Below are 16,563 nucleotides of genomic sequence, written 5' to 3' on the forward strand. Positions count from 1 at the left end.
TTTCACGTCTTTGCCACTGTTTTTATCATGACCGCATTGAGCTTTCTGTGTGCTTCTTCCGTTTTGGTAATGTCGTCTGCGCATCTAAGAACGTTTCATAGAGCATATCGATATCGAAAAATTTATCGCAGATGAAATTTGATAGATCAGATCCAAGTATTGAGCCTATACTGCTTCACATGTGACTTCCATGATCCGCGGGGTCTTTGTGAAAAATTTTAAAATGTCTGTCCATCTCCTAATGTTGAAAACACTTTCTTTGCTGTTGCCACGTGCGACTTGTACCAGCCGAGGCTAATGACAGACTACCACAGGTTTTAGGAATTCTCCCAAACCTTCGTGATGGTATTGCTGTTGAACAAAAATACGGTTTTTATAGCTACAACAAGGTTTTGTCTTACCTCACTATGCTATGTCTTCGATTGCATAAAGTTCATTTTCTGTCTTAATGTTGGCTACCTGGGATATAACCCTCCTGGTTGTTCAATGCAAACTGCCTTACGTGGAGCCATTGAAAAAGCTTTTCGTATAAGTCCAGCATGCAGAATAGCCGTTAAGCTAATTCCGAGCTTGGATGCATTTGCCCTTTCAAATTAGCAAAAGCTGCTTCTTCTTACATATGCCCGAAAATAATCCTTGTGTTAATGGTAATCAAGCATACCCATCAGGACTTCTCGGTGTATTTTTGCACTTAGGAAATCCTTTTTGAATATAGAAACGAAAGTGTTTTTAGTAACTTATGGAAATCATAGCTACATCGACTTTCAATATCGCATTTAAGAATCGAACCTACAATCGAATTATCTGGATTAAGAGACTGCCCATAAATCGGTATGAGCGCTTAAATCTTTTGTTGATGGCAAATTCCTATTGGGAATAACTTAAGGAATATTCGAATTGAAAACTGAAATCTTTTAATTCGATACGAACCAGCTGACGTACATCAAGGTATTCTAGTTTTGATACGCTACAAATACAATGTATGTATGTTTTTAAGTGTATAGTAAATGTGTGCACATCCAAGCTAATCAAGATTTATTGTATCTTTAATTTGTTCTTTTTTCATAATTAGTATAATTAAAGCCTGCAAATTTTCATTCATTTTCAAGTCAGGAATAAATTAAATTTTGTTCTATAACTGCAATATTTATATATAACTTTAGCGTTTTTTCAAAAGTTATTATATGAATAAATTGAATTTCCGTAACATTCAATGTCATCGATTAAAATATAATAATTAATGTATATTAAAGAGGTCACCGGCTGATGGTAGGGGTGCTAATCCACCAGTCACATCCGGTAGTTGAGTCAAATCTGGTAAATTCGACAAATGATCACGAATTTCCTTTTGAACAGCAACCATCCGACTAAGCTTTTGTTTATACTCCTGAAAAGAGAAGACATTTTTTTTACTACTATTAAAATCTTTTTCAGAAAATTTTAAACATGTGTAAGTATGCGCTTAAGTTATTTTTCTCCACTTCTTTTCGACCGACGCTCTTGAATATTTTGACTCCAGTACTGTGGTGCGACATATTGGACTAGAACCCCCAGCGGGTTATGGGGCTTAGAATATACCCGCGGCAGGTATGTTTGTCGTAAGAGGCCACTTAATTATCTAAAATACTCAAGGGGTTGTGTAGCGAAACTTTTTTAAGGGGTTGCAAGCGCAAATTATAGCTTGTGCAACCCAATTATCAACCGAGGTTCTCGTAACCCCAAGTTCCCCATGTAACCAGGGGGTGGGGTGGGATGGCCTAGAAGGTACAGTGTATTTATATTGAATTGTTCCCGAGATGGTCGGGCTTGTACCTCAATGGTACTTGTTACCGGAACGCACCGGAACTGTATCCGTACCAGATCTATAGCACCTCAGCGCATGCTATGGAGTTCGATTTTTAACACTGCCCTTTAACTTCGGGGTTTGTCTTTATAGCTACAACATTAACATATTTGACTATATATTGACGCGATAACGTTATTGTCGTAGGAGGCGACTAGAATCCAGATACCCGAAATTTCGAAGGATCAAATCGGTATCGTAGCGGTCGGTCTTTCATTCTTGTTATTGTTGTAGCAGTGCCCCGCCCAATCTAATAGGTGCCATCACCCACAAATTGAAATCTGAATAAAATCATCACTGAACATCTCAAGGAGGCGGATAATAATTTAATAATTGGTGATTTTAATATCAATGTAAATGTATCGTCAACATACTCAAACCAGCTAACAAGTTTATTTGCACAAATGGCAATGATACAAAGGATAAACTTCGACACGAGGATAACAGAGTACTCGTCTACAAGAATTGATTTGCTATTCAGTAACAATGATAAAGTTAAAGCAGTGAATATAGGTGAACATCGCATTTCTGACCATGAGACAATCCACTTCGAAGTGCTAACAACAAAGCTTTGTAAAATGAGAAGGTATGCTACTGTTACATGTTGGGAATACTATAGTGCTGAAAATCTTTTAACTTTGCTACGAACATGCGATTTCAGCTTTATGTCCATTTCCGGAGTAGAAATAAAAACTAAAGCCCTGAACGAAGTTTTAACTGAGGCTATGCAAGCACTGTCTTATATAAAGAGGACCCAAATACAGATAAGAAATAAGTGGTACGACCGAGAATTAACAAACCTGCATAAAAGAAAAATAGAATCTTATAAAACTACTCGAAATACAGGGTTTTGGGAAGAATATAACGTCATTAAGAAAATATATAAAAGAACCATAATTTATAAAAAAAAAGAAATACATGGAAGATAGAGTAAATAATAACAATGGCGATATGAAACGTATGTGGAAGTGTCTAAAAGACCTCGTCGAGCTTAATGATGTTAAAAAACATATCACTAAAATTGTAATTAACGGTGAATGCCTGGAAAATGACCCCAGCGGGTTAGGGGATCAGAATATACCCGCGGTAGGTATGCCTGTCGTAAGAGGCGACTAAAATACCAGATTCAAGGGGCTGTGTAGCGCAACCTTTCAGGTTGCCAGCGCAATATATAGCTTCTCCAAACCCAATTGTCAACCTCACCTATCCGCGGCGAATCCTGTTTCACTAACAGACGAGGCTCTGGCGACCCCAAGCTCCTCATGGAACTTGGGGGTAGGGAGGGAGGGAATGGCCTGAAGGTTTAATGTGGCCACATAAATCGTTCCCGAGATGGTCGGGCTAGCACCTTAATGGTGCTATGGTACCGGAGCGTACTGGATTTGTATCCGGCAAAGGACCATCACATCGATAACACTCCCCAAAGCCTTCGGGGAGCAACTTTATCGCTACAACAACAACAACAAGCCTGGAAAATGACTATGATATAGCTAATGCCCTAAATAACTTTTTTATACAAAGTATTGTTGAAATTAATGATAGCATCGAAGAAATTGTAAATGGGGATGAAATAAGCGCAAATCATAGTAATCCATTTGAAACATTTAAATTTACTGACATTGTAGTGGACAATATTATTATTATCACAAAAACACTTAAAAACAAATATGGCGGCGACAAGCTTTTATCGGAGGGTGTCGTTAAAGACGCCATGACATATACTGCTAATTTCTACAAAGATATAATTAACGAATCCTTAAACAGCGGTATTGTACCTAGTTACTGGAAAATTTCAACAATAATACCTGTGGAAAAAGTAAAAAATACAATGAAACCTGAGGAACTACGTCCAATTAACACGTTACCTACAGATGAAAAAATTATGGAGACAGTGGTGAAGGATCAACATGTGGCATACTTAGAGAAGCACAATGTGATTATCCCAGAACAATCGGGATTCAGGAAGAGCGATTCTTGTGAAACAGCGTTGAATATGGTAATTGCAGATTGGAAAGATGACATGGCGGACAAAAAATTTACGGTGTCTGTCTTCTTGGATTTAAAACGGCCTTTTGAAACTATCGATAGATCTGAGCTATTGGACGTTATGTTTAAAATTGGTATAAGAGGAAAGGTGTTGGAATGGTTCCGGAGTTATTTGGGTGACAGAAAACAGAGAACGATAATTGGAAAGGAGGTTTCATCACTGGTGGATGTTAACATTGGTTTACCACAAGGCTCGGTCTTGGCGCCAATATTGTTTACATTGTATATCAATGATATCAAAAGATGCTTAAAATATTATATGTACGTCTATTTGCGGATGATGCATTGCTTATCATAAGTGAAAAATATGCAGAATGTGCCATGCTGAAAGTACAAGAAGACCTGGACTCGCTTTACAAATGGTTATGCCTTAGAAAACTGAAATTAAATGTCGAAAAAACTAAGTTCATGATATTTTGTAAAAACACTAATATCATAGGTAACATAGTTTAAATAATATTACGCTGAAGGTAAAAAACACGGAAATCCAAAGAGTAGACAAAATTAAGTATTTGGGAGTTTTGGTTGATGATAATCTAAATTTTGGAGAGCATGTGACTTATCTGGAAAGGAAAATTGCACAGAAAGTAGGCTTCATGTATAGAACATGTAAACATATCAGTCGAAGTCATAAAATATTGGTATATCGTTCAATTATTGAACCACACTTTATTTATTGTCCTACTATTCTGCTATTAAGTAATGATATATATATTAAGAAAATTCAAATACAGCAAAACAAGGCAATGCGATTTATTTTAAAATGTCCTCCAAGAACGCCAAAAATTGTAATGCTCAGTAGATTAAACTGGCTTAGTATTAAACAGTCAGTTAGTTATTTCACATTGAAATTTATACACCAACTTAGGTTAGGAATGTTACCGAATTACCTGAGTAGTAAAATACATTATTATCATGAAATCCACAATTATTTTATTTTTTTTTTTTTTTTTTTTTTTTGAACTAGAAATTGCAATAATATCCCAGCCAGCATTTTTTGAAAATTTTGATCAAAAAATATTTAAATATCATACCCCAAGATGATTAAAAACGTTCAAATTTAAAAGCATTTTCTGTTCGAAAATTAACGTATCGTCGGGAGAAAAATGTACCATAAATGTGATTATTCCTGAATAATCATTTATGATTCCTATTTCGAAACGCTTTTTATGCATATTTGATATCATTGTAAAATTGAGCTTTAATAGTTTTAGAGTAATATTTGACTGCTTTTCACAGTCATTTTCTGATCATATTCGTGAACATATTTCAATCGTTTTGGTTGAGATTTTTGAATCATTTTTGAATGCCATTATAATGCATTTATTCTTCATATCTCATTCAAGATATAATACTACATAATAATCGTATTTCATAAGGGGAAGAAAGCATGCGAAAGTGAGCTATTCGAACCACAGCTAACTCGCAAACAAACTTGACCGATATACACCTGCAACTACAACATCCAACATCAGCATTATCGTCTGCATCTTAAAATACGGATATGATACGGGATGTTGAAGCCGTATCCAGGTATGTCAAGATAGTTTCACTTAACTGGGGTTTAAATAGCTCACAACCTATGCATTGTCCAATCATTATGTATTTTCTGGGAAGCTGAAGGGGAGAAATGGTTGGGGAAATCTTCGTTCACGAGCAGCATTACATTATTTTTGTCTTGAAGAATATCTTTTGCATAAATAATAAAATTTTTATATATTTTTTCTTAGCTTCATGATTGAAAAAATATGTGTAGGTGAAAAAAATAAAATTTTTAATGAAAAGTAAAATTTCAACAAGTATAAAATTCATTATTCAGTCAACAAATATATTCATAAAAGATTCAGAAAGTTGGATGAAAAATGATTATAAATTTTTGATCAGCTAAAGTAAACACATTTGATTCAAATTTATTTCCAAAATGTGATTGAAAAACTATATTCAGTTTTTGATCATCAAAGGTAAACATATTTGATTATTCTTTTTGTTGGTTTTTATGAAATATTAAAATATAGTCATTAAAGGACTTCAAAAATGATTCCAAAAAGTGATCGAAAAATGCTTTTTAGTTTTTCATCATCAAAAGTATTCATATTTAATTATTTCTTTTGTTCAATTGTATGATAACTCATTATTTAGTCAGAAATAGTAATCAAATTGTATTGATATGTAGGGAAATTCAAAATTGAATCACCTAAATGCTGAGTGGGATAAGACTGCCTAGAATAAGAACTGAGTTCGCCGAAAGGTCTCTTGAATATTTAGGGTATAAAATGTACAATGAGTTACCTTCTGATTTGAAATACTGTGAAAATATTAGTAAGTTCAAAGAAAAACTGTTTTTATATTGTACGTCACTAAATGTGACATGAGTATTTATGTTAATCTCTTATTTTAACCTAAACTAGGTCTTAAAGACCGGAATAATAAATAAATAAAAAAGTAAAATAATCACTTTCCTCCAACGGGAGTCCAAGCAAACTTGGTCGATCAACTGCATCTGAAAATATGGTACAGGGACATTGGGTATGTCGAGGTTGATTCTTGACCGAACGTCACAACTAGAATTTTTGGGTGTAGGTCAGTCGGGCTAGTCCCACAAGGTGCAAGGCAAACCACCGATCACATCCGCAACACTTGTTGAACCTTCGGAAAGTGTGTTTGCAATTACAGTAACAACTATAACAGTTGTATATCTTCTCGCCTTACTCCATGCTGAGATTTTTTGGAGAGTCTCCAAACATACTTTCTATTAAGAAAAAGCAACCCAGTAAAATAAGAGCCTTTAGAAAATTCTTTCGCATTTCGACCGTTTGGCTTATAATTTAATGCTGGGCTGGCTTTCCGTAATTCGATAGTCGACACTCGTTGATTCGATACTTCAAGTCGATATCGAACGCTCGATGATGCCATTTTAGTTCCGGTATTTGGTATGATCTCTTACGTGTTTAGAAAGCTTTTTGGAACTACCAAAATATTTTCTTTTATAAATAGCGTTTGTTTCTTAATCTCTGAAGAAAAAATCATTCCCTAAATAATCACCAAAGCATAAAATCACCAAAGCAGACACCTAATTTGGTATCGAACAGTTTGTATCGAACGTTCGATACGACGCGTCGACAATTTGTGTTACGGAAAGCGAAAACGATTATTTTATACTCGTTCTTGATGGCGGCCACCGTGGTGTGATGGTAGCGTGATCCGCCTACCACACCGTATGCCCTGGGTTCACATCCCGGGCAAAGCAACATCAAACTTTTAGAAATAAGGTTTTTCAATTAGAAGAAAATTTGTCTAAGCGGGGTCGCCCCTCGGAAGTGTTTGGCAAGCGCTCCGGGTGTATTTCTGCCATGAAAAGCTCTCAGTGAAAACTCATCTGCGCAGATGCCGTTCGGAGTCGGCATAAAACATGTAGGTCCCGTCCGGCTTTTTGTAAGGAAAATCAAGGGGAGCACGACGCAAATAGGAAGAAAAGCTCGGCCTTAGATCTTTTCGGAGGATATCGCGCCTTACATTTTATTTTTATTTTTTTTCTTCTTGATAGATATCGAATTACAGAAAGCCACCCCTGAGCACACTTATCACGCCTATTAGCGGTCCGAGCATGAAATTCTCATTTTATAAAATATTATTTGTACCGATACTAAGAGTGCGCACTCTAAACATATGTAGTTTCTATAGATAAAACTAGAACAAAACAAAAAATGCAAGGCGCGATAAGAGATTTTTAAATGTTCCTACAAATTGCGGGACGGGGCATACATGTTCTTTTTTTTTTTTTTTTTTGTTATTTATTTATTATTACGGTCTTTAAGACCTAGTTTAGGTTAAAATGAGAGATTAAACATAAATACTCATGTCACATTTAGTGACGTACAATATAAAAGCAATTTTTCTTTGAACTTACTAATATTTTCACAGTCTTTCAAATCAGAAGGTAACTCATTGTACATTTTATACCCTAAATATTCAAGAGACCTTTCGGCGAACTCAGTTCTTATTTTAGGCAGTCTTATAATATTGCAATTTCTAGTTCCATAATTGTGGATTTCATGATTATAATGTATTTTACTACTCAGGTAATTCGGTAACATTCCTAACCTAAGTTGGTGTATAAATTTCAATGTGAAATAACTAACTGACGGTTTAATACTAAGCCAGTTTAATCTATTGAGCATTACAATTTTTGGCGTTCTTGGAGGACATTTTAAAATAAATCGCATTGCCTTGTTTTGCTGTATTTGAAGTTTCTTAATATATATATCATTACTTAAAGCAGAATAGTAGGACAATAAATAAAGTGTGGTTCAATAATTGAACGATATACCAATATTTTATGACTTTGACTGATATGTTTACATGTTCTATACATGAAGCCTATTTTCTGTGCAATTTTCCTTTCCAGATAAGTTACATGCTCTCCAAAATTTTGATTATCATCAATCAAAACTCCTAAATACTTAATTTTGTCTACTCTTTGGATTTCCATGTCTTTTACCTTCAGCGTAATATTATTTAAACTATTGTTACTTATGATATTAGTGTTTTTACAAAATATCATGAACTTAGTTTTTTCGACATTTAATTTAAGTTTTCTAAGGCATAACCATTTGTATAGCGAGTCCAGTTCTTCTTGTACTTTCAGCATGGCACATTCTGCATATTTTTCACTTATGATAAGCAATGCATCATCTGCAAATAGACGTATTTTACAATATTTTAAGCATCTTTTGATATCATTGATATACAATGTAAACAATATTGGCGCCAAGACCGAGCCTTGTGGTAAACCAATGTTAACCTCCACCAGTGATGAAACCTCCTTTCCAATTATCGTTCTCTGTTTTCTGTCACCCAAATAACTCCGGAACCATTCCAACGCCTTTCCTCTTATACCAATTTTAAACATAACGTCCAATAGCTCAGATCTATCGACAGTTTCAAAAGCCCGTTTTAAATCCAAGAAGACAGACACCGTAAATTTTTTTTCCGCCATGTCTTCTTTCCAATCTGCAATTACCATATTCAACGCTGTTTCACAAGAATGGCTCTTCCTTAATCCCGATTGTTCTGGGATAATCATATTATGCTTCTCTAAGTATACCACAAGTTGATCCTTCACTACTGTCTCCATAATTTTTTTATCTGTAGGTAGTTCCTCAGGTTTCATTTTTTTTTTAACATCATTAAGCTCGACGAGGTCTTTTAGACACTTCCACATACGTTTCATATCGCCATTGTTATGATTTACTCTATCTTCCATGTATTTCTTTTTTTTTATAAATTATGGTTCTTTTATATAATTTCTTAATGACGTTATATTCGTCCCAAAATCCAGTATTTCGAGCAGTTTTATAAGATTCTATTTTTCTTTTATGCAGGTTTGTTAATTCTCGGTCGTACCACTTATTTCTTATCTGTATTTGGGTCCTCTTTATATAAGTCAGTGCTTGCATAGCCTCAGTTAAAACTTCGTTCAGGGCTTTAGTTTCAGTTTCTACTCCGGAAATTGACATAAAGCTGAAATCGCATGTTCGTAGCAATGTTAAAAGATTTTCAGCACTATAGTACTCCCAACATGTAACAGTAGCATACCTTCTCATTTTACAAAGCTTTGTTGTTGGCACTTCGAAGTGGATTGTCTCATGGTCAGAAATGCGATGTTCACCTATATTCACTGCTTTAACTTTATCATTGTTACTGAATAGCAAATCAATTCTTGTAGACGATTACTCTGTTATCCTTGTGTCGAAGTGTATCCTTTGTATCATTGCCATTTGTGCAAATAAACTCGTTAGCTGGTTTGAGTATGTTGACGATACATTTACATTGATATTAAAATCACCAATTATTAAATTATTATCCGCCTCTTTGAGATGTTCAGTGATGATTTCATTTAGATAAGTAATAAAGGTGGAGTCACTGCTACTTGGTGAGTGATATAGTACACCGATTTTCCATTTTAACGCGCATTTGTTTATTTTTACAATAATGCGCCACACATTCATGTTGATAGCTTTATTACAAACTATGCTAAATTGTATATTTTCATTCACATACATGACAACACCGCCAGTATGCCTACTTTGAGAGTCGCAACGAATGCATTTGTATGTCGGAATACTAAGTTCAGAATCCCAGATATGTTCTGTTGTACACGTTTCCGTACATAACACAATACTTGGTCTTCTTATTTCAATAAGACGTTCCAGCTCGATTTTATTTGCTATGATACTACTAATATTAAGATAAATGCATTCCAAGTTGTATATATTGCTATCTCGATTTACATAATATTTTGACTTTTGCGCTGCAGTAAGGATTTTCTTTGGTTGCTAATAAACAAATTTCCTTTTCCTTGCATCTAGCTTTTGTTGGTATACGGGACAAGTTCTATTCAAAGTATCATGGTTTTCGTCAAGTAAAAACGTAGTATTAGTTAAGCAAACACATAACATTAATACAAGGAATAAACATAATTTCAAACTACCTTTATTCAGAACTGAAATAGATCAGCAAAATATTTTTTATAAAGGTCTAAAAAGTTTCAATGAACTGCGTATAGATATAAAAAGTTGTAATGAAATCGAAGCTTTTAAAGCAAAATTTTATGAATATTGTAAAACCTTAGCAATAAGATAGTAAATTGTAATATAATTTATTTTATGAATTTGGTTTTTTTGCCGTAATAAATAAATGAAATGAAATGAAAATGAAATGAAGTCCTAGATTCAGCTCCTTGTTTGCTCGTATGCTCACCCAAGCATTTTGTGCATACTTCCTTTTCCTTGCAGTCAGCCGCTTTGTGATTGAAGCCTTTGCATTTAAAACAACACAATACCTGCACTGCATCATATACTCGGCAACGTTCCCAACCTACATTAAGCCTCTCCAGCGAGTACGTTTGCGAACGCTTCAACATTCATTTCTATCACAGCATTATATTAGTTTTTCGCGTTCTTTTTCACTTCATATTGCTTAACAATTTTGATGCCCGTTTCACTTAAATAAATGTTTGTCGTTTAATTCTTTGCACCAGTTCCTCGTCGCTATGTTTAAAATTTATACCAGTCACCATGACTGCTGGTTTCACTTTTTTGGGAATCTTAACCTCATAGTTAGTTATTTCCCAGATTGTTCTCAATGGCATTTTTTATTTTGTCACGCTCATGGTCATTTTCGCTTTCAACAATAACAACTCCGCTTTGCCTTGCTACTATATTAGTTATTTGCAGCCTTTTAGCATCAACTTTCGAGTTTATGTCAGTTTTGGTTATTTCTATATTTTGCCTTTTATTCGGCTTGACAATTAAGGGATGATTCTTTCTAATGTCTGGCAACATTTCTTTTTTTTTTTGTCCATCATTTTTTGTTATCGCTGCGTATGACACTTTGGCTTCAACACTATTAACATTTTTCTTTATTTCATTGCACATTTTTTTATTCTCTTTAATTATTTTTTTAATCATTTTCTTATTGTCATCCTTGTTTGTTTTCAGCTCAACACAGCCTGCTCGCTGCTTCGCTTGAAGCCTTCAGCAATTTCCCGTATTTTGTTCACTTCTACAACACTCTTTTCGCATGATTCTTGCGCTTTTGCATTGCCTTAATTCTGTCGCTAAATGCAACTTCCACTGCTATTAAAACTTGCTTTATTTCTCTTTCATGTTTTTTGAGAGCATTATCAAATTCATTCCTGTACTCAGATAGTTGTTTGCCATTTTTGCTCACTACCATCTGCATATCCTTTAGAATGTCATCTACGTTATGCACATACTGCACACATAAGTGCACATATCGCTGTATCCGTATCCGTATCCCTAACGTAATCAGCTGTTTATCATTACGACGGTAAACCAAAACCCAATTGGTTGGCTACGATACGGTTACGACCTTAGCGGCACCAATAATCGATTGCATTGATTCTCATAAGGTTGGTCGAGCATTATCAAATTCATTCCTGTACTCAGATAGTTGTTTGCCATTTTTGCTCACTACCATCTGCATATCTTTTAGAATGTCATCTACGTTATGCACATACTGCACACATAAGTACACATAAAGCTGGAGTCATTGGTGCCGTATGTCGTATCGCTGTATCCGTATCCCTAACGTAATCAGCTGTTTATCATTACGACGGTAAACCAAAACCCAATTGGTTGGCTACGATACGGTTACGACCTTAGCGGCACCAATAATCGATTGCATTGATTCTCATAAGGTTGGTCGAATCAGCTGTTAAAAGGTTACCGATACGGTTACCGATAAAGCACCAATGTCTCCAGCTTAAATCTAAGCATTTCACATTCGTCTAATTTAAGCCGGAGTCATTGGTGCCGTATGTTGTATCGATGTATCCGTATCCCTAACGTAATCAGCTGTTTATCGTTACGACGATAAACCAAAACCCAATTGGTTGGCTACGATACGGTTACGACCTTAGCGGCACTAATAATCGATTGCATTGATTCTCATAAGGTTGGTCGAATCAGCTGTTAAAAGGTTACGGATAAAGCACCAATGTCTCCAGCTTTATTAACACTGTATTGGTCTATGCCAGAGCATTTTGGTGCTAAATGATATTTCCCACACACCCCTTCGAAACGAATTTTTGACACTTCTCCACGTATTGTACTTTTGCACTTGTCGCATTTACTCTCCATTTTTTTATATAGAATGAATATATGTATATGAATGTATCAAACTTTGTAAGTGTATGCGTTTTGCTTTCTTTATTTAGAGTCACTTTCTCGCAAATATATTAAATTTAAAAAATCAAACTTTATTTGGTATAATATTCTTGAAACCAACTTCTGATTCCGCTTTATGAGTCTCTGTCTCACACATTATTTATTCTTAAAAATTATTTGAATATAGTTTTACTATTTTAAAATGTAAAATTCAAGGAGCAGAAATAAACACAACCGTACCGTTTTGCAATACAACTGTATGCCGAATCCGAACGGCTTTTGCAAGGCAGGGGATTTTCACTGCGAAGCTTTTCATTAAAGAAATACACTCGGAGTGTTTGGCAAATCACTGCCGAGGGGCGACCCCGCTTAGAACAAATTTGTTTTCTAAATTTTCGATGTTGCTTTGACCGCGAGTTCAACCCACGACTTTCGTTGTGGTAGCCGGAACACGGTACCACCACACCACGGCGGCCGCCAGATAAAATTAAACCTCGTGTAAAAAAACAAACCTTTATAAAATTTTCTATACCTACTCTTGGACTATGTTAAGTTTACTTTCGGGGATTTCAATGAAGTTCTAAAATAATTCATGCTTATCTAAAATTTCTTCTTGGGATAGTCGGGTGACCGCACTTGTATGTTTTCGGTACTTAGGCCACCTGATGTTGTGTAACAAATTTGTTCGTAGTTGCAACTAAAAAAGATTCAAAATCTACTAAACCACATCTGGGTTTTAGAGGTACTAGCATTTTGAAAATCGATATTCCATTTGCTTCTGTTTAAAAAGAAACGTGCTTTGGCTGATACGGTGCATATGTCAATGTGAAGCTTTTGGAAACCTATAAAATGTTTCTAACTTACCACTAAACGGGTTTCAGCCTGCGCCAGCAGTTCCTTTTGCTCTGCTTGAAAATCACGTAACATTGAAGCTAGTTTGGTGCGTTCCTCCATCTCAGAAGCCAGTCGTATATTATACTCATTAAGTAGCTGCACTGCTTCATTAACCTACATGCAACAAAAATTCAATTTATAATCTAGCCTTGTATGGAAATATGTAATCACTCACCTGTTTAGCCAATGCTTTAGCTGCATCCTTGTCCTCTAATTTGTTAAGACAACCAATTTCAGATATTTCTGGTGGCAAGTTAGCAATACGCTCTCGTACAACAGCATCACTTGATGCCGAGTTCTCAATATTCACCAATGCCTTAATAAGTTCTTCGGGTTCTGGAGGTTCGCCGAGAGGTAAATATGGGCTTAAATGTTCACTTTCACCATTTTGACCAGCATTGGACTTTTCTTCCGTAGCCGCTGTAGAACGCGAACGTTTCACTTTTTCTTTCCTATCTTCATGCTTACGTTTTTCACGCTTTTCAGACTTTTCTTTAACGACATCCCCATTGCTCCCATTCGAACTGTGTTCACTGGCTTTGGCGCTACTACTAGCTGTGCCACCATCTTTCACCTCTTTATTTAAACGTGCACGCCATTCTTTTATTTGTTTGGAGTCGTAGACACCACGCTCTTCCCAAATATTCAATATACGTCCAAGACTTCCGAATAGTTTATCCGATGAGCACGTTTCAGCAATATGCGTAAATACTTTAGGTAGATATAACGCATATTCCTTGCCATATTCGGGTCCCTTCTTCTTGCTATTTTGTATGACATCGTTAGCCAAATACATAAACGTTAGCTTTTTACCCTCCGAAGGTGCTTCAAAATGGATAGCATGTTTAAATTAGATTCAATTAAATTGAAATCAATGCTTTAATCTCTTACCAACTTGCAGTTCTTTTATCCAAGTTTTCACAATTATAGCATGGTGTTTCCGATGATGAATTAGCCATAGCGATAATGTTTGTATGCTCTGTTGGCTTGAATTCAATTCGCCCAGTTTCTTAAGTAACGCCGACTCGGAAAATGCGGACATTTTACACGAGATTTATCGCGTTAACCGAATTTTGCGAAAAAATTTATTATTGTTGATGAACTTTTACGTAGGCAAATGCAAATAACAAGAAAAAGGTTCCAAAATTATCGATGGTTCTATCGATATTACCGATTCTTTTATTTTTGGAAAAATATTCCTCGTGTTCCAATGAACAGTGATCCAGATACCGATAAAAATTTAACATACAAATGCAACAACAAATTGGTCCATGTCGATATGGTTCACATTTGCCGTCTTCCAGTGAGTTTTACAGCTCCGGCTCACGCTCAATTCTCACGGGAATTCTCGGGATCATTGAGAGACTGGAGAAGCAGATTTCGTGAAATTTTCGCACACGTGAAATATGATAGGCAGATGCCGCCGCTGTTTTTCATTTAACTCATACGGCGAAAGGCTAAGCAGCGACATCTATTTTTGAAAAAGTAGGTTTCTTAAAGGCAGCGTTGCCAAACTAAAAAGAAGTGATTAACAAATTATCTGGCTCACAAATTGAACCAGTCTTCTATCTGGATTTATCTGGCTCAAATCGTTGTTGTTGCATTTGCATGCAAAATTATATATCTGGCTCAGGATTTTGCCACCGGATGATGGCAATTGTTGTTGCATTTGCATGGTAAAACACGAGGAAAATTTGCATACACCATAGGAGCGTTCCACTGAGTTATCGAACTCTGGCTCACGATCAAATCTCATTGGAACGATCTGGATCAACTTTAAGAGAGCTGGCAGCACGAATATAAAACATCTGTTTTGTTGAAAATAAATAAAGAGAAAATTGAAGAACAATTCTTAGAAGTAAGTAATGGCAAATGTTCTATAGGGATTAGCTATAATTTTTCATGTATGTATATATTTATATCTTAATATATAAAAAACACGTGTCACAACATTTTTGGCCGCGATGAACTAAACTACTGAACCGGTATTGAATCTGTTTTGCACCCCGTGTGTAGTTTCTGAGGGGACCGGCGATTTAGAGGTACTATAACATTTTTTAATTCAGGAGAGTCTTTAGTTGTGTAGAGGGAAATAATGAGAAGAAATTCAGAGAAGAGAAAAGGGAGAAGGAGATTGAGAAAGAGATAGGGTAATATAGTTGAAGGGTCGACTGCTAATACGCGTCCAAAAAGACTGCTAATACGCGTCCAAAAATATCGAGAGAGGTGTCAAACGACACGCCTTGACATCGAGTTCGCGTTATGGTATGGCACCATTAATCGATTACATTGATTTCCATAAGAGGTTCGATCAGCTGTTTTATTTGGTTATGGCTTTATGGTTATAAGTCACCATTAATTCGCCCTTAATGGTGCCACACTATAACGCCAACGCCATATCCATTCCATAACCAACCAATTGGTTTTTGGTTTCTCGCCATATCCATAACCTAAAAATATTTGTGTTGGTGAATTTAATAACTTTTTGTAGATTTTATTCTTTGTTTTGGCTACTTTATGACTAAGAGACTTATATTATGTTTGTAATTTTTTACGTTTTCTTAATTTTTATGAAATTTTCACGATTTTTAGGTTAACGTACCGTTAATCGATCACATTGGAGATGGTTATGGATATGGTTACGACTATGGCGTTAGGGTTAAGGAAGTTTAATTAGCCCTTAAAGTTTAAGCGTAAACGTACGTAGATGTAAAAAAAAAACAACAGCTGTTGCATTTGCATGTTAAATTTCTATCCGTGTCTGGTTCACGCGTCATTGGAACGTTATCAAGGGCTTATTGAGCAGACTGAAAGATAAGCATTTTATTAGTGGCATTGATCTGAAGGACGCATTCTTGCAGATCAAATTGACAGAGTCCTCCAAGGAAAAAACAGCATTCGCAGTTCCGGGAGGCCTCTGTACCACTTCAAGGTAATGCCCTTTGGTCTGTGCATTGGACCGCAGACTATGAGTAGGCTGGTGGACAAGGCAATCCCCTCGCGTCTGCGGGAGAATGTCTTCGTCTACCTGGACGACCTGATGGTATGTAGTACAAATTTTGAAGACCACCTGAAATTGCTGGCGGAAGT

General features: G+C 35.7%; 1 protein-coding gene across 1 annotated transcript; it reads right to left on the reverse strand.

Annotated features, from left to right (window-relative positions):
- Positions 1-1,018: 1,018 nt before the first annotated feature.
- On the reverse strand, positions 1,019-14,626 carry LOC137233788 (regulation of nuclear pre-mRNA domain-containing protein 1B). Its single transcript, XM_067757157.1, has 4 exons — positions 14,365-14,626; positions 13,649-14,298; positions 13,444-13,587; positions 1,019-1,387 (listed from the first exon to the last, which is right to left on the reverse strand). Exons 1-4 carry the CDS (start codon positions 14,513-14,515, stop codon positions 1,238-1,240), a joined length of 1,095 nt encoding a protein of 364 aa, XP_067613258.1. The 5' UTR covers positions 14,516-14,626; the 3' UTR covers positions 1,019-1,237.
- Between the last annotated feature and the right edge of the window lie 1,937 nt (positions 14,627-16,563).

The sequence above is a fragment of the Eurosta solidaginis genome, chromosome 5, assembly GCF_040869045.1.
Source record: "Eurosta solidaginis isolate ZX-2024a chromosome 5, ASM4086904v1, whole genome shotgun sequence".
Taxonomy (NCBI): domain Eukaryota; kingdom Metazoa; phylum Arthropoda; class Insecta; order Diptera; family Tephritidae; genus Eurosta; species Eurosta solidaginis.

What these genes read in the sequence shown, in the direction of transcription:
- LOC137233788 (XM_067757157.1), bottom strand. Translation starts at nt 14,515, where the DNA reads ATGTCCGCATTTTCCGAGTCGGCGTTACTTAAGAAACTGGGCGAATTG. An exon ending in GATAAAAGAACTGCAAGTTG is followed by an intron (nt 14,299 to 14,364) that starts GTAAGAGATTAA and finishes TCCATTTTGAAG; the next exon opens with CACCTTCGGAGGGTAAAAAG. An exon ending in AGGCTGAAACCCGTTTAGTG is followed by an intron (nt 1,388 to 13,443) that starts GTAAGTTAGAAA and finishes TTCTCTTTTCAG; the next exon opens with GAGTATAAACAAAAGCTTAG.